The sequence below is a fragment of the Sylvia atricapilla genome, chromosome 5 (genome assembly GCF_009819655.1).
Source record: "Sylvia atricapilla isolate bSylAtr1 chromosome 5, bSylAtr1.pri, whole genome shotgun sequence".
In the NCBI taxonomy this organism is placed as follows: Eukaryota; Metazoa; Chordata; class Aves; order Passeriformes; family Sylviidae; genus Sylvia; species Sylvia atricapilla.
This window is the reverse complement of record NC_089144.1, coordinates 1790594-1809671: the sequence shown is the minus strand read 5'-3', so window position 1 is coordinate 1809671 and position 19078 is coordinate 1790594. Positions and strand designations below refer to the sequence as shown.

General features: G+C 40.5%; 1 protein-coding gene across 1 annotated transcript in view; it reads left to right on the top strand.

The window, feature by feature from the left end:
- Window positions 1-19078, top strand: part of CADPS2 (calcium dependent secretion activator 2) — a 269361-nt gene that overhangs the window by 51941 nt on the left and 198342 nt on the right. Inside the window, exon 2 of the mRNA XM_066318926.1 lies at window positions 7792-7905. Within this exon, the coding sequence (XP_066175023.1) occupies window positions 7792-7905 (114 nt within the window). The remainder of the gene's footprint in view (window positions 1-7791; window positions 7906-19078) is intronic.

Here is a 19078-nt window from a genome sequence, read left to right as displayed (position 1 = left end):
GATAAGGATGGGTTCAGCCTGAGGCGCCATGCCTTGTTCTTGGCTCTCACAGAGGAGCTGTGTGTGCCTTCCCAGTCTGACCCTGTGGATCAAGCCCTCCCCACCACCAGGGAGGGTGGTGAGAAGCCCTAATTACAGCAGAGTGGTTAGGCTTGGGTGGCTCCTGCGTCTGGCTCAGCAACAGAGAGAGTTTTTTCAGGTGTTGTTAGACGCAGTCCTGCCGTCCCTAAGGCTGCCTTGGGAGGAGGAAAGCTGCTCTGATGGAGTGACCAGCTGAACTGGGAGACCCTGCAGAATGCTGCTGTGGCACTGGGATGAGTTAGTCAGAATTTTGACTTCTTTTTCTGTTGATTTGTTTTTTTCCCTTAACCAAGAGGTTGCCAGGACAAGAAACAAAGTTACATTCAAAGATATGTATGAGAAGTTGACTGGGAAAAGATTTATTTGTACCTTCAGTTCTTCCTAATTCAGGAGATGAAAATTTATCTCCTGACTGAATTGGAAAAGAGGGACAGCTGTTTGAGGGAACTCTCATGAGGATCTTCTTCCACTGTGCTCTCAAAAATTACAGCTTTCACTAAAGCTTTTCAAAACCAACTGCTGCCGTAGACATTATACAAAATGGCATCATTTTGAAATAAAAATGCTTCCTATTTTTTGAAAGTGTGAAGGGGCTTAGGTTTGCTGCTACAGACAATACACATTGCAGCAGTGAGAGTTCAGATTCCGTTGGCTCCTCCCTACACGTGTGTTTTTGCCGTCTGTGTAAGAAATAGTTTATCTCGCTCCTCTATAGCTGCAGCCATCACCTCCTGCTATTTCCCTGAAATACCCAGATGGTCTGAAAAGTGGGAACAAGCAGTCGCACCGTGGTGTGGGAGGAGAGAGGAAACGGCGCTGAGGCTTGTGCTAAGGTCGGGGCTTGCTGATGCTGGTGGAGGTGGCGGCTCGGGGCGGGGGCCCGTGGTGTTCCCGGTGTGGCCACCAGGCGGCCACGAGTGTACCGGGATACTGCTGTACTGGAATACTGCTATGTACCGGGATACTGCTGTACTGGAATACTGCCGTGTACCGGAACACTGCTGTACAGGAATACAGCTGTGTACCGGAACACCGCTGTACCGGAACACTGCTGTACGGGAACACTGCTGTACTGGAGCACTGCTGTATGGGAATACTGCCATGTACCGGAACACTGCTGTACAGGAATACAGCTGTGTACCGGGATACTGCTGTATGGAAATACAGCTGTGTACTGGAATACTGCTGTACTGGAATAGTGCTGTGTACCGGAATACTGCTGTACGGGAACACTGCTGTACGGGAAACTGCTGTGTACCGGGATACTGCTGTACGGAAATACAGCTGTGTACTGGAATACTGCTGTATTGGAATAGTGCTGTGTACCGGAGCAGTGCTGTACCGGAACACTGCTGTACCGGAGCAGTGCAGTGTACAGGAATACTGCTGTACTGGAACACTGCTGTACAGGAATACAGCTGTGTACGGGAATACTAGTGTACGGGAACACTGCTGTACTGGAACACTGCTGTGTACAGGAATACTGCTGTACAGAAATACAGCTGTGTACTGGAATACTGCTGTACTGGAATAGTGCTGTGTACCAGAATACTGCTGTATGGGAACACTGCTGTACCGGAACACCGCTGTACAGGAATACAGCTGTGTACCGGAACACTGCTGTACCGGAATACTGCTGTACCGGAACAGTGCAGTGTACAGGAATACTGCTGTACCGGAACACTGCTGTACAGGAATACAGCTGTGTACGGGAATACTAGTGTACGGAAATACTAGTGTACGGGAACACTGCTGCACCGGAACACTGCTGTACAGGAATACAGCTGTACTGGAACAGTGCTGTACCGGAACACTGCTATACCAGAATAGTGCTGTTCCGGAATACTGCTGTATAGGAACACTGCTGGGTACCAGAACACTGCTGGGTACCGGAATACTGCTGTACCGGAATACTGCTGTACTGGAACACTACTGTATGGGAATACTGCTGTACTGGAACACTGCTGTGTACTGGAATGCTGCTGTGTACTGGAATACTGCTGTACTGGAACACTGCTGTATGGGAATACTGCTGTACTGGAACACTGCTGTGTACCAGAATACTGCTGTGTACCGGAACACCGCTGTACCGGAACACTGCTGTACTGGAATACTGCTGTACCGGAACACTGCCGTGTACCGGAACACAGCTGTACCAGAACAGTGCTGTACCGGAACACTGCCATACTGGAATAGTGCCGTACCGGAATACTGCTGTACCGGAATACTGCTGTATAGGAATGCTGCTGTGTACCGGAGCGCTGCTGTACCAGAATACTGCTGTGTACCGGAACACCGCTGTACCGGAACACCGCTGTACCGGAACACTGCTGTACCGGAACACTGCCGTGTACCGGAACACAGCTGTACCAGAACAGTGCTGTACCGGAACACTGCCATACTGGAATAGTGCCGTACCGGAATACTGCTGTACCGGAATACTGCTGTATAGGAATGCTGCTGTGTACCGGAGCGCTGCTGTACCAGAATACTGCTGTGTACCGGAACACCGCTGTACCGGAACACCGCTGTACCGGAACACTGCTGTACCGGAACACTGCCGTGTACCGGAACACAGCTGTACCAGAACAGTGCTGTACCGGAACACTGCCATACTGGAATAGTGCCGTACCGGAATACTGCTGTACCGGAATACTGCTGTATAGGAATGCTGCTGTGTACCGGAGCGCTGCTGTACCGGAACACTGCTGTGTACCGGAACACAGCTGTACCGGAACAGTGCTGTACCGGAACAGTGCTGTACCGGAACAGTGCTGTACCGGAGCACTGCTGTACCGGAATAGTGCCGTACCGGAATACTGCTGTACCGGAATACTGCTGTATAGGAATGCTGCTGTGTACCGGAGCGCTGCTGTACCAGAATACTGCTGTGTACCGGAACACCGCTGTACCGGAACACTGCTGTACCGGAACAGTGCTGTACCGGAACAGTGCTGTACCGGAGCACTGCTGTACCGGAATAGTGCCGTACCGGAATACTGCTGTACCGGAATACTGCTGTATAGGAATGCTGCTGTGTACCAGAGCGCTGCTGTACCGGAACACTGCTGTGTACAGGAACACTGCTGTACCGGAATACTCCTGTACCGGAACAGTGCTGTACCGGAACAGTGCTGTACCGGAGCACTGCTGTACCGGAATAGTGCCGTACCGGAATACTGTGTACCGGAATACTGCTGTACTGGCATACTGCTGTATAGGAATGCTGCTGTGTACCGGAGCGCTGCTGTACCAGAACACTGCTGTGTACAGGAACACTGCTGTACCGGAATACTCCTGTACCAGAACAGTGCTGTACCAGAATACTGCTGTACTGGCATAGTGCTGTACTGGAATACTGTTGTGTTCTGGAATATTGCTGTGTACCGGAGCGCTGCTGTACCGGAATATCGCCGTACCGGAGCGCTGCCCGCTGGCATACGTGGGGTTCGGCATGGCTGGGCAGCCCTCGCAGAGCCCATGTGATAAACTCGCTTATTTTTAAGTCCAAGGTTTTCTAGGGGCAGTGTTGCCATGAGTTATGTTTTTGCCACTTGTGATCAGGGCAGTAGTGAGTGCTTTTTGTGCTTAGGCAGTGACAAGCAGGTGAGGGTGCCCTTAATGAAGTATCAAGCACAGAGGAGCTACAGTTTCATTTTTTTCTTCTGTCTTTCAAAGAGAGATAAGCAGTATTTTGTTTAAAAATCTGTAGATGATTCATTTTTCCTTTGTTGGAGTTCATTATTTGAAAAGTAAAACTTGTGACATTCAAATAATTCCCTAAAATACGATACCTGTTTGAAATGCAGCTTCTTATAAAAACAGGAATTTAAACTCGGTGCAAAATCCATTCATTGAATTTGTGTAATGGTATGAGTGGAGCTAAAGCAGAAGTGCCTCTAGGTTTTCATACCCAACTTTCACTTTAGAGGGGGAAAAAGCAAATCTTTAAATTAATGCTCAAAGAGGATTATAGCTAGATAAATGACTTCTTCGAGATGTTAAATATAAGGTGAGAAAGTTTTTTAGTAGTTAAGTGCTTTGAGGCTCTTTCTTGCTTTTATATTACTCTGGTTAAATTGCTACTGCAACTTGAAAATGTTACTTTTGATTTAATTAAATAGCTCTTTGACAAGTTTACTCTGTCTTAAGTATTTTCATTGTTTCATAGCTTACTAAGGTTATCAAATGTAAAGTCTCTTTCTCTTTTGAAAGACACAGGGATCGAAGGGAAGATAAGATTTTATCTGTTGCGTGACTGCAGTAAAGAAAAAAAAATCTGAGGGCAGTTGATCTTGTTTTCCCTTAAATTTATCTTTACTTATCTTCAGTCATTTTGCAGAATGCAATCAAATCTGATATTCTGAGTCACTGGAATTTAGTTACAGCATACAGTCTCCCATGGAGCAGCAGTAGTTGTTTATGGAGCATCACACAGAGTTATGACAACAGATTCTATACCACTGAGAATGTGAAATCCAAAGAAGCAAGACAAAACTGAAGCAGGTTGGAAGTGGAAATGGAGTGGAAAGCTACAGAATCAATGAGGCTGTGCTGTTCACTTTTGGTGGCATTATGAGTTTAGTTTACGTTTGGGGAACATACAGTAATATTATTTTTTTTTTTAAATTTCCTGTTTGCGGCTCTTCCTACTAAAATTAAAATGTGGAAACAGAGGCACTGACAATGAAGATGGGAGTGGACTGAAAGTGAAGGTGTGATGTGTATGGATCTTGTCCAGAGCAGAGGAGGAAAGGGCTTGTGTGATTAAAAGGAATTGCTCCTGTGAAGGACTTTGAGCTCGCTTATGGGAACTCCTACCAGAGGGAATCTGCTTAAGCATTTTTCTTGGGAGTCTGGTTATACATGATGTCTTGGGAGTCTGGTTGTACATGATGTCCTCTTGTTCCATGTTGGCCATTTTCAAAGGGAGCTCAGACTTTGACAGGTTGAGCTCTTGGCAGTATCTGAGAGCTAATGTCCTGTACAAGCACACCTGTTTCTCTGCTTTTGCTGCTACAGCATTCCAGTGCAATTAGTCTTTCTTTTTCTCTCCTCATTTCCAAGCTATTACTTGTGCTGGTAGCTTTGTTTCATTTTTAAGTGCTTCAAATTGAAGAGTGTTAATGAATTCATTAAAAATGACCAACATAAAAAAAAAAAAAAAAAAAAAGAGAGAGAATTCACTGTATACTCAGTAGTCTGACAAGTAAAAAACCCAGAGGAGCTGTATGCTGCAGTAGACCACTATAAATTATTCTGTATCTTGACAGTTCACTGCATCTCTATATATGACAGTACTTGGGACGTGTAAAATCGGCTTCAGATCATCCTTAGTGCAAGTTGTAGCTTTTAATATTTTCTGCTGGAAATACTAATTGTTTAGCTTCGCAAGAGAACTTTCTACTGTACATCCAGATTTTGCCCTGAAATAAAAATAATTTAAGAAATATACAGTAATCCTAAAATGCCACTCAGCCCTTAGAAATTCTTACTACTTAAAGCAGTGAATATGAAAGCCATGTGTAAATATTTTAAAGGCATTTCGGTTTGCTGAACTATGATGGTTAGAAATGAGAAGCTCAGAATTAAATTTATATTTCATTGCTCTATTCATAATGTTTTTGTTTGGTATGTGGGCAATAGAGAAGCAAATCACCTCAAGAATGAAGTCTGCAAGGATGAAAGCACATTTTCATAATTGCCTTGGCAGGAAGCCTGCATGTTCTTGCAGCAGAGCTGTGAATATTCCATGGGATGAAGGAGCTGCTCGCTCAGCAGAGGGGCACTGTCTATGTGACTGCTCATCTCTTTTCTACGTCCCTCAAAAGAACATGTGTATGCTGGAAAAAAACAAACCCTCAAACCATCCATAATGGTTTGCATTTTCTGGTATCTGAACTTGTCCAAAATATTTAGAAAATGAGCGAAGAATAAGAGGAATCGAATCAGTGGAATGACGTTTGATCTCTGTTACAAACAGCTATCAAGTGTTGTGAAAATTCTGTGCAAGGAGAGGATGTTTGGCAGGCAGGTGGATAATGCCATTTTGGGTGGACGTGCAGACACAATATGAATACTTCTCCCATTGATTTTTAATTAGCAATGCTACAGGATAAGTGTCAGTGTCAGGAGTTCATGCAGGAAGTTTATCCAAATCACAGCAACCTCTGTTGAAGTTAACTTGCCTCTGCAAGAGGGTTTTTTTTTTTTTCCATAGGGGTCTCCTAGGGCTTGTTCTCTATTGTGGATTGTTCTGTTAAGATGAGGAACAGAATTATCATGTATTTTTAACTAGCTTGGATTTTTTTTTTCAGAGGCATAGTTTTCAGCTTTGCGTCACTACTGCCTACATTTCATTATTTTTTTAGAGGATTTCTGATACCCAGTAGTATAGAGATGGCATCTGTACTATTGTTTCCTGTCAAAATAAAACAGCTTTCAGGTTTGCAATCCATTTGGAGAGTTTTGTAGAAAATTGTTACATTTTTTCAAAGAAGTACATGAGTTCTCAAGCTTAGTAAATTTTGTGTGGGATGAAAATCTTCCTGTGAAATTAAAAAGATAGGTCCATGGTAGGCCCATTATCAGGATAGCAGAGATTTTGCTAATTTTATAACAATGTCGTAGCTTAAATGACTTCCAAGTGTTGACATAAGGGACCTGAAGGCCTAAGGCCACCATATTTACTGTAGATGCCCAAAAAAGTTCTTCAATAAGAAATTATTGAATGGCAGGTTAGCCATTACAAATATCACTTTCTGCCCTCTGAAGAAATATTTACATTTTCTGGGTATAAGTTTGTTGGTTTGTTTTACTGAAGCTGAATACAAGAGGAATGAAAAAGCCTGCCTGTCAGTTGTTTTTAAAATTTTTTTGTTGTGTTAAATTTAAAGATCAAGAATAAGATGTGATATTCAAACTTCTCACAGATTTGATAAGGAGAAATATCCTACTAAATAATTCAAGAGTTGATAGAAACCTTATCTGTGTCTGGATCCCTGGAGAGCTTCTGCACTTTGTTTTGTCCCTTAAAATTAAACTTTGATAAAAATGGGTTGATTGCACGGTTTCATTGTGTAATGCGTGTTGTGCTCTGCTAGAAGCAGAAAACAAATTTCAAAATGTCCTCAAGTTTGATATGAAGTCCACCAAATGTTATTGGGTGTCAACCTTGGAGCCTTTGCCCTTCCCCAAGGTTCAGTTGTTTCGTGTCGTTCAGTTTTGTAGCAGGGGGCCAGAACTCCATTTTCTTCACAGTGCACATGCTTGTTTGAAACACTCTAATGTTTTACTGGTTTACTCAAAAAAAAGAGGCATGTCAATTGTTTATGTTCAGTTATTTGAAGGCTGAAAAGAAAACGATGTATTTGAAGACAAGGGAAGGGCTTTGTTAGCCACTGCTGCCATGGAGATCGACCATTCTATTCAGTGTATATGTATAAAATACTGCACACAGGTATCCGTGCAGACCTTCCTTTTGGCATCCCAAGGACACCAGGGGAAGAGGAGAAGTTTCCTCGTGTGCTGCATGTCTGGTTTGTCCAGCTGTGCCTCCGAGGAGCTGCCTCTCACCAGGCAGCCTCTGTCTTGTTTTACCCTGCTCACAGGTTCCGAGTGTGCACAGTGCTGGGTGTTTTTACTTGGAGACTAACTGAGTTTATTTCTGTTCTCTCTCCCCTCTCCTTGTTTTTTTTTTTCCTTGCACAGCTCAACAAGCAGCAGCTGCAGGTGCTGAAGGAACGTTTCCAGGCCTTTTTGAACGGGGAGACCCAAATCGTAGCGGACGAAGCGTTCTGCAATGCTGTGCGCAGTTACTATGAGGTGAGCTCTGGGCTTTGTTCTCTCTATTGTGTTCATAGTGTGCCTTTTAATGCAGCCACAAGGAAAGGAATTTTGAGTTTCCAAGGCTGTGAACTTCCAAACCTTCTAGAAACAATTTCCTCCTAAACCAGCTTTGCTGTTTTAAAAGTTGAAATCTACTGCCTGAGCGCAAGAGAGAAACTGAGCTGGAAATTATTCGCCCTTTTTTTAAGAAGGGAAAAAATAAATTTAAAAGAGAAGATAAAATGAAAAACCCCTGGTGCTAAAAAATCTTCCTGGCAGCACTTGATACAACTAGGCACTGCTATCTTTATCTCCATATGTCCAAGGTAGCTCTTTTAATCAGTGCTTTTTAAGTTACCACCCTGAGAAATATGTCCTCAGATTTTTAGTTACCATGCAGAAGGTTTTGGTGAGGACCTGCCTGTTCCCTTCTGAAGGAACTGAAGCTTTTTTCCATGCAGGCAGGCCAGCTCTCCCAGTCTGCTGTGACCTTCCAGGTGTGTTCAGTGCAGATCTGGAGGTGGAGTTTGGATGGCCTAAGGGACAGGTCCAGGTCCAAACTAAGGACACTTCCCTGTCCATCAGCAGCACAGGGCTGCTGAATTAACTTCTTACTCTTAATAAATGTTACTGTGTTTTCATTTTGCTTCATTTAACTTCTGACCTCTTCAGTGAACCAAAAAAGCTGGATGTTAAACTTCTGTGCCTTTTGAGAGGTCTTCCTTCATATTTCAGCCTAGCACATCTTTCTTTTTTTTTTTCCTTTTCTCAAATTAGCTTTGGTTTTGGTATATTATTTGTTCATTTTTCCTGTCAGCTATTCTTTGCTAGTGAATAATTTTTTCCTCAAGCAGAAAAAGATGTGATTTATGCCCTAGTTTGGTTTTATCTACAATAAATTATATTGCACAACGAACAAGAGAGGGATGGGCAAATGGTTTTCTTGTTGTGCTGAAATCATGGACTCAGTGTGTAGAAATAGAAATTTGTATAGAAGCCATAAAACTCAGTGTGAGTTTCCCCATATTATGATCAGTGCTGTGGCATTTGAAATTAGGGATTTTCACAAAAACACTTGTGAAAAGATCGGGATAGGTCTGCAGGGCAAACTAGCATATGAACATTTTAAAGGTGCTGTTTTAGGTGTGTGAGAACACAACAGAAGGGGTTAGAAAGTAATCCACTTTTCTGTACAGCCAGTGAGGTGAAGGCTGGGAGCAAGGACAGTTTGAGGGAAGGTGCAGGGCAAGGCTGAGCTGGTTGGTGGCCCAGCAATAGGTTTTAGAGTAGGGGAATGTCTCAGGACACTGAACTTGGGGTAGAGATGAAAAGGACTTAAAGGTTATAGTTCATTCTTTAGCAGACTGTGTAAAAAGCTTGATGTGTTAGAGGAAGTAGCCTGCTCTTTGGAAAGGATGTGATAGTGGATAAAAATAATTCTAAAACAAATGTCTAAACTCTCTAACTGTTCTGTTAAGATTTACTTCATGCATTTTTTTAATGCAATTAAAAAGCTTTTTTTTAGCGTATCTGACTTGCAATGAAAGGCTGTGCATAATAGTCTAAGATAGACTTATAAAAGGAAAGGCTCAAATTTTTTGGCCGTTTTCAGACATTCACCCTTTTGCATTAAGTGTACGAGTGTTCTGGGTGTCCAGTTTCAAACAGAGAAATCCAAAACTCTCAGCATTGCTGTCGAGGATGTAATGACACCAAGGGCTTCATCCTGTGTTAATATACCATGAGCTGATATACCAGCTGTAATATCAGTCTTTTTTTAAAATTTGCTTATCCCAGCCTTCCAATTCTATTTCACATTCTTTCCACAGAATTCCTTCCAGACTTGCACAGCCCTTTTCAGTTGTGCAGTTGGAGCCAACATTGGCTAGTAATTTTTAAATTCTTTTCAGGGTTGCAGTAGGTTGTTACAGTAGATTTAATGACCAGTACAGTGATGGAATCCAGATGGAGACTTAGTCAATCTACTGCTCCTCTTCAATACATTTTAGTCAAATTTTGGGGATCTGATCATATATTCTCTCTTATTTGTATGTGTCTCTTGTGCCTTTTTCCTTTTCTTTGCTACCCATTGGTTGAAAATATTAGTCTCTATTACTGCTTTGTGTGTTCTCTTGGTGCTAGGCTTTGATGCTTTCTCCTCTCTGTGTCTACCACAGATGGTCCATCACATCTTCCACGTGGTGATGTCTGTTAGTACTTTGAATTATGGGCATCTTCCTTGTTTCTGTCTCATAGCATCTTACAAACTTCCCTGTTCATTTCCTTATACTTTAGTTGCTCATTTACTGTTCAATTTTACCTGACAGGGCAGGAAAGAAAGACGTGGTCTGCTCAGTAATTATTTTATTCTGAGAATTGGTAACTTGCCTTTAATCCTATGCAGTAGTCATGGTTCGGGAGTTACTATAATATTGTTTGCAAGTCCAGGGTATGTATCTTCATTACTGTAGTTGATTTTCTGCTTTAGCTTTGAATGTGAAAGAGAAGTTCTGTTTTGGGGATGTGACATAAATTCTGTATCAGTAGTTGCAGGTGTTTTCACTGTAATCCACAATTAATGAATTTGTTCAGACTGTGTCCTCTTAAGAATCTTAAGAGAAAGCTCCAAGGATTTAGGAACTTATTATTGCTCAGTCTTTGGTTGACTTTTTTATAAATATTTGCAGAAAGACCAATTTATTTGCTAAATAAATAAATACGAATTTCAGCGTTCATTTCACTAGGCTGTAAGTCATACTGCTGTGTCAGAACCACTTGGGAAGTTTACACCCATCAGGTTTTTCCCTTATTTCCTCCACTATGTCTTTTCCAATGCTGGTGTGGTTTTTAAGACTGTCTATGAATAATCTCACGTTGGTTTTCATTTATCTTAAAAATGTAGTAGAAAAAAAATTATATTCATAGGAAAAGTTACATAAACTCTCCATGTTCTGTGTAATCTCCATCTAGAATCCCACTGCACTTTCTGAAAGTCTCACTGAAATTTAGCATGTTTCATTTTTGTATACATGAATGTATGATTGTCTTGTTTTCCCCTTCAATCCCAGTTGAGAGAATGTATGGAAATGTTTACTCTTTCTGAAACCATTCTCTCAGAATTAATGTAGGATTTTATATTTTTTTTGTGTGTGGAAAATTCCATTACAGACATTGAGCCAGATTCTAATCAGTAGAACATCAGATGCTGGTGCTGCTTTTCAGATAAAGAGAAAAATTCAATCATATGGCAATTTTTAATGAGTAATTATATTGGACACACTGCTAAGTATAAAATCAAGTGAGAAAGTGACTTATGAAATAAAGTCTTTTTTTGCTCAGTTCAACCCTGTATTTTAAAAATTCGTTTGTGAAATAGTAGCTAATCTTTCATTCATCAATTCTTGCATGCACTTTCACTGAGGTTGGAAAATGCTGTTATGCAGAGCCCTGAGAGGTTTATTTGCCACCTTTAATATACCTAATACTCTAATAGGTATGCACATACCCTGGGCTAAACTCACAGTGCTAATCCTTTAATCTTGAATATGTGCAGTCTTAGGTATCAGTAAAATGGGTGCAAAGACTGTAATGAATGTTTGAAATACTGTGAAAACCTTTTCAATATTGTAATGATTGCAAGTTCTCAGGTTTTCAACTCTGCCTAAAGTAATGTGAAGCCGCAAGAAGTGCTCCATACTGGTGTTTTTCTTGCTGCTCCATTTTAAATGTGTGGTTCTAAGACATTTAAATCTGAATGTTAAATGTAGGATCTTTAACACTTACTCCTGTGGGGTGTTTTGAGAATTTAAAATCAGACTTTGACTGTTCCAGTTTGCCTGTGCTACAAAGATCATATTTAACATATTTTCTGTTTAAGTTGAGAGGGTATTTGTGTACACAAACCTAGGTTTTAGCTTGGCACTGCTAGGTTGCAAAAAAATGAACTAAAAGTAGAAAACAAAGAAAATGAAAAATGAGAAAGAGAAGACCCATATCACAGAATCACAGAATGATTTGAGTGGGAAGAGGCTCTGATGATCATGTAGTCCAGTCTGCCTGCCACAGGCAGGGACATTTTTCTCTAGGTAAGTTGCTCAAAGTCCCATCCAGTCTGAATTTGAAGGCTTTCAGCAATAGGGCATCTACAAATTCTCTGGACAATCCGTTCCTGTATTTTACCACTCTTACTATAAAAATTTCTTCCTTACATCCAACCAAAATCTACCCTTAACAGCTTTCTAAATGGTAAAAGAAAGCATTTCCCTCCCTTCATACCAGTGTGTGCATAGGTGCACACTTTCAGCTCCTGCAGTAAGTGTCCTACAATTGCCAAGTTCCTGTGGTACCAACTGAACTGCAAATTCAAGCTCTTGGACTTACCCTTAGAAAAGGATGAATTGTGTTCATGGGAGCATTTTTATATGAAGACCTTAAATGTTGCATTACTCTGTAAAAAAAGTTGAGGTATTTCTGTAAAGAAAGGAGTGAAATGATGCTATTTCTGCCCGTGATTATGGAAAACTTAGTCTGAAAAATTTTTGCACGAGTGTGAAGGATCTCACTGATGAAATGACAGAAAGGAAGTAGCTTTCGGGACTAAGTGGGGCTTTGGTTAGCTTTACAATTTTCTTTTTACTGTCAGCTATTTTAGGCACACCATTTTTATTCAAGGCAACAAAAGGCATAATTGATCCTGATGAATGTTTCAGAGATGAAGATGGCACTTAAAGGAACCAAAAAGCATTCATTAGAATCAAAACATAGTACACACAAAATAAATAGTAATTAAATGTTGGAACATTCTGGTTTTATATAATGGAGATAAAATAATGGAATCAGTAGTTTAACCATTTATTTAAATTCATTAGGCTAATAAGTGAGGAAGCTAACATTTCCAGAGCATAAATTCACTGGTTTCCATTTTTTTTTTTAAAGTCATCATTGTCATAGGCATATATTTAAGGGTATGGGCTTTTTGCTCTGTTCAGGTTCTCTTCAAAAACCTGTGTACTACACCAGCCTGGGATTTATGGTTGGTATAGTCTCATTTGGAGAAGCTGTTTCAAAAGGATGCTTTTTAATTTTAATTTTAGGGTTATCTTGTGGTTTGCTTTTTGAGGATGCCTTTCAACACCAGATACATTTGTGCAATCCATTAGCACTTCCAGTTTCCTTCCAGTTGCTTGAAAACGTTGGCAGACTCGAGGTCAGTGTAATATTTTATGGGGGTCTGTTATTTTAGATGTCTGGTGTAGGCCAGTTCTTTGAAAAGCTTCATAAAAGTTTTAGGGCACCCCCAAGAAAGATGCATCCCCCTGGTTTATTTAGGTCATCTGTTTTGTTGGAGAAGCTCTAATGCCTTCAGTGTTTTGGATCACCAACCACAATTTGGCATGCCAGGGGGATTGTCTCGCTGTTAGCAGTCTTAATCATCTTCTTGAAAGAAGTGAGGGGGAGATAAGATACAACAAATTAAAACGTGCTTTACATGATCTCAACCTCTTCCACACTGAGGAGAGACCCAACAGAGTAGAACTGCAGGGTTTGGGATGTACAGCTTTCTCTTCAGAGTGCTGTTGTAGTGCTGCTGCTGGAAGGTGTCTAGGTGCTGAAATCCACAGTCTCTTGCTTTATACACAGCTACATGTGGCTGTGCTTTGTGTTTTCAGACTGGAGCTCCCCTTCTCACTCTCACCTGTGTGGCATCACAGAGGCTGGGAAGCTGCACAGAAACTGCTCAAAGTGTTTGTGCAGTCTCCCTGGACACTCATACTTGTAGATGATCACTATTCATTTCAGAATGCCGTAAGGCTTCTGTATTGGCATGTGTTGTGGTTTGAAAACAAACCAAGTGAGAGGCTCTAAGTCAGAAATACAATTTAATGAGAAGAAAAGGAAAATAAAATAAAATAAAATAAAATAAATGCAACAATACAAAAAAAAGAAAACCACTGACAGAGTCAGAATACAGCCTGAGCAGGGTGAGGGAAGCAGTCCAGGTGAGGTGCTCTTCCTGAAGCAGTGATCCCAGAGAAAGGTCTGGTAGCTCTGGTCCTCTGGGAATCCAGTGGGTGAGGGCTGCTTCTACTGTCCCAAATCCCAGCTTATCTCCAGGTGAGAATGCTTGGCTCCTCCCCCTGGGCGGAGCATCTCCCAATGGGATGCTGAGTCATCCAGGGGCTCCTTGATGGCCCATTAAAGAGAGATAACTGCAGAGGGAGTTATCTGTGAGTCATGGCAAGGCATTGATGGGCCATGGACTGGAGATGGTGATAGAATACATCCTAAACTCCAACCCAGGACAGTATGCTTGTAAAAGACCCGGATTTCAAACTTTTAAATGAGGTAGGTGGTTGATGGGGAGAGTTTAGTGCGTTGCTTTTATCAATCCTTTGATTTGGATGTGTTGATAAGAGGACAGACAGGAATGGCTCATTGAATGTAGGTTAAAAAACAATCCAGTAATGGTGTCCTTTATTGTTTGTTTGGTGATGTTGTTGTCCCAGGCAAAGAAGGATGCCTTGTAGGTCTGACACTCCACTGCAGAGGTAATTAGTGTTGGGTAGTGAGGTGTGTCTCTACTGTGCTAAGCATTATGTGATGTTAGCTACTTGTTTATTAGATAAATTCTGAATGTCTATTAATCTGAACAAACCAATTAGAAACCCAGCAATGGCCCACGCCGTTACACCACAGTGAATTTCATCTGCTTTGCTTAATTGTTTTTTTTTCCCTAATCTCAGGGCTGTTTTACTCAGTCTCAGAGGAAAACAAAACTTATCTGGACCTGGGTTTAGCAATTAACAGCGTGTTGCACTGAGACATACACTATACATTTTTTTGTTGACACTGTTTTCTGGGCAGCTAAAGGCAGTGGGGATTTTTTTCAGCTAGCCTGATATTAGGAAAAAATGTGAAAATTTTACATCCTGTCTGCCAAAATCTTGCAGGAGATAGTAACATTTTATTCTGCTTTTTTTTTTTAATCTGAAAATCATTATGTGGAAGAATTTTTCTTTCACTTCACGATGAAAGGATGCTAACTCTTGATCTTATTAAGTTATCCTTCCTGCTACCTTTTCCAGGTCTCAGCACAGAGCCCTTAAAGTCCTCTGGATGTGGAAATAATATCACAAAATATTTCATTAAGAGTTACATTAATGCCACTGAATTTTCTTTTCTTTTCTTTGTATCGTGACATCTATGTATTCCATTGAGCAAGTTCTCAGGGAATTTTCAAATCAATGTGGAACAACAGGCCACTTTTTTTTCTCTTCACAGGAAAGGAGATATTCAGCCATGACTAAATTGCTGTCTCTCTCTGTGACCAGAAAGGTGTGTGGTTCCACCTTAGGAGTATGCTGGAATTATCTCAATACAAGAGAAGTGACAATTCTTACAAGATGCTTGTGGACTCTATTTGAGCCAAAGTTAGTCCAATCAGGGTCTCTCTGTCTCCTGACTCTTTGAGTTCTAGAATTTTCTCATGCAGTTTCTTTAGGCTTCAAGTTTTGATTAGCAATACATTGTAGAATGTTGCTATATTCAGCTAATTAATTATTTCGTTGAATTGCAAAAAAACTCCTATCTAACTGAATTCTTCATCTTAAACACACCCTCCCACCAAAACCCACACAAAACACTGCAAGAAAACCAATCAACCAACAAACCAAACACCCAAAACTCAACCCATTCAACAAACAAGCAGTCAAGGAGGAAACCTCTCATTTTCATGCACTGTCAGATTGAATTTTTAGGACTGGTATTTATAGTTTCGCTTACTCTTGGATTTCTAGGTGGTGCAATAAATAACTTTTGTTTTCATGATTGAACTGAGCATCTCTGTCACTGTATTATTTTATGTTAGAAAGCTTTACCTGTCAAAACTCTAGAGATGTGTGACTTCTCAAAGTCTTTTAAACTTAAAAAGTCATATCTTGAAAAAATGCTGTGAATGGTGAATTCTTAATCTTTAAGTAAACCAAGCTAGAGAAGGTATGGCAGTAAGGGCTAAAAAAACCCAGAAAATGCATAGCTGAATTCCAGAAATCAGTAAATGAGAAGTGAGGTTTTAAATTCTCACTGATCTCCCTCAACTCCATTTCAAATCTGTTCTGATTCTAATTTCAAAAGCCAACAACAAATTGCTATATCCTGAGAAATGTAAAAGCAGAATACAGTGATGATGTAAATATTTTCTGAGCGATTTTTTTTTTTCCGAGTTTTGCTCAATTTACATTTCCCACCATGGGATTTTTCTGAAAAGCTACATTGGAAAACAAGATTCTTTTCAGGCTTTTATTTCCTAAAGTACTGTAGGGATGGCTTTTTCTATTTCATGTTACCTTAAAAAAGCTATACTCCTCACTGAGCAAGCAAGAGCTTTCTTCAAAGTTAAATGCAGGCATTAAGTTTCTATCCACACAAGATTCTCAACAAGAAATAACATTATCTTAAACAGAGCATACTAGGAGAAACAGATTACCCAGTCTGTTCCAGTTACTGAATGCCTTCTTCAAGCATTGCTAGTGAACAGTATCTACCTCATTAAGGAAACTTTCTTTCCACTTGGCCTTGCCATTAAACCATTCCTCCTAATTTCCTCATTCGGATTTTCCTATTAACTTAAGGTCATTACATTAATTTAATGTCATTGCTTAACTTGCTTTGTTTTAAATGTGAAGTGTACAATCCCTTCTTTTTATTGAATTACCCTTTTATATAAATGTGTCTGTCCTGTGCCTCCTTAACAAAGCAAAAACACTGAGCGAGTTACATATTCTTTATCTGTAGTATATAATTTTATATCAGGAATTTATTATGATCCCTCTTTAGACCTTTCACTTTCTTATTTGTTGGGGTTGCAAACACAGCCCCAAATCCTGGTGTGCTTCTTACACTTTGCACTGCTTTATATTTTCCTCTGTAACTCTTCTCACCCAGGTAGTGATGACTTTTCCCAAAGTGAGTGATCAGAAGGGATTAGAACTTTAGGAATAATGTCAAGGAAGAAGAATATGTCTGCAGGTGTTTTGAGTGCATCTCTGTGGCAGCTGTTCCCTGAGCTGCCCTGTCTGTACCTCAGTTTTAGCTTGTCCAGACCTGATTTCTGTCTGTCTGCCCACACAGCCTGCCTGCTTGCACAGTTGCCAGTGCCTGGTAAGATGATTAAAGACCATGCTGCTGGTTGGTTGTTATTTTTCTCTCTTTTTTTTTTTTCCCTTAGGAAATAGTCAAAAGATGCAGTTCTGCATCTGTACTTGGAGATCCATAGATATGCCTATGGTGTGAGTTCTCTGGACATCTTTGTGCTTCCTGATGTCTTGGGAACTGATGCCCAGGTAACTGTTGAGATGCTCACCATGCTGCAAGGGCAGCACTGCCCAGCCAGAAAACTGCAGCCGGGTGCTTGGAACTTCTGAGCATCACATTTCCCCTCACCTTCAATGTCAGCATGCTGCTTCACAGCCCAGCGTGAGAAAATGGATCATCTCCTGGGGATGAGACCTTGATATTTTTGTTCTATTTAAGTTTTTCCTTCTTGGTGTACGTTTTGTAAACGAGGAAAGGTTTTCCTCTGAGAGCAGTAGGCATCCTTTGTTTCCAAGTGTCTGCAATTTTCACTGTGATAAAAACGCTTCATGAATAATGTGTTATTCTGCTCCGTGTATGCGGGTGCTCCTGCAGCAGAGCCTTCTGAGTCTAAGAGCAAGAAGTCTATTAATCAGAGATGAGGTTTCAATTTCAAGGAAATCCAAGCTTTTCTCAAATCTTTTTTTCCTGATCAGCATAAGATTAGTCACAAATAAACACTTAATCTCCCTTCTTTGAGTCTGTTCACTTGCAAGTCTTCTGTAATTGCTCTTTCTTTGAACATTAACAGTATAAGGAGCACGCCTTTGTCAGTTTATATATTAAATCACAGCTTGATTATTAGGTCTTTCTCATTTGGTTTTATTTGTTCTCCTGGGTTTGTTTATGTCCAGACAATCTGGAATGCTGTGGTAGAAATCTGTGGACAAATCACAAGAGTCACTATTCTAATACTGCCTCTTCACTCTTTTACTGGATGACTCAGAATGCAATTCAGTTTTTAATCCTTTTTAGAGTGTTTCCTTTATGAGTAGTTAAATTACATGGAAGCAAAAGGAAACAAAGCAAATCTAAGTGTCTAGTTGTGTACTGTTTTTTGCAGTGTTGTAATGAGTTGTGACACATGCAATGTGATCAGTAGTGCTGAAGTGCCCCCACTGAAACCTCTTTTGACCTCTCTTGTTATCTTTTATACCTTCCTCCAGGGCAGAAGTGCAGAAGTCTTTTATTTGAGTTAAATCTGCAAATTAGAAAATATACTTAATTTTTGCCTTCAGTTTAGTAATTTTATAATTTTAATCTTTCATAATGGAAAGAAAGTTTCCTTCTTTTCTTGGCTTTTGAGCATTTGTGGTTCAATAAAACTTAGCAGAAAGCTATGAAAAAACCACCGAAACAAAGCAGCCAAATAATTTTAAAAACTTGATTTTTTAAAAAAATGGCAATGAGCATGTTTCCCAAACTTAGTACCATCCAAGCAGCAATATTGTGTCACATCAAAGTCCAAGCTATTCAGTATCCTTTTTCAGGATATCCTTTGCCAAATCAAAGGAGATTTCTGATGAAAAAATTACCAAAGCAGGGGAGGCACATGCAAGGATTTCCAGGAGTATTTTCTTCAGTTCTAGGCACCAGGGCTCAGGGAAATTCTCTACCTGTGCATGTTTCTATCACTGGATAAAGCAATTAACCAGTTCTTCAGTTTTCTCTTTCAACAACTGGAAGAGCTTGTGGTTACTGTATTTGTGTTCCATGCAGGCATTTCTGTGTCTGGAAAAGGAGCCTTACATCAGTTGTTAAAATGTCACTTTTCTCATTTCTCAGAAGTTTGTTTTTGAGAGGGCATTTGGATGATGTTTTAGGAGCCCTGTTGTCTTATCTCCCTCCACAATCAATTCCTCCAATGTAGTAAAGGTGGTTTTAGTTGCTGTCTGACCAGTCTTTCTCTGCTTGTGTTAGGAGGGAATGATAAACTTAGAGAAGTAATCTTAAAATAAAGACATTTCTTCTAGCATACTGTCCTAAAAAATTTATACGTGTTCAATCGTGGAAAGATCAAGTAAGCTGGTCATTGGGA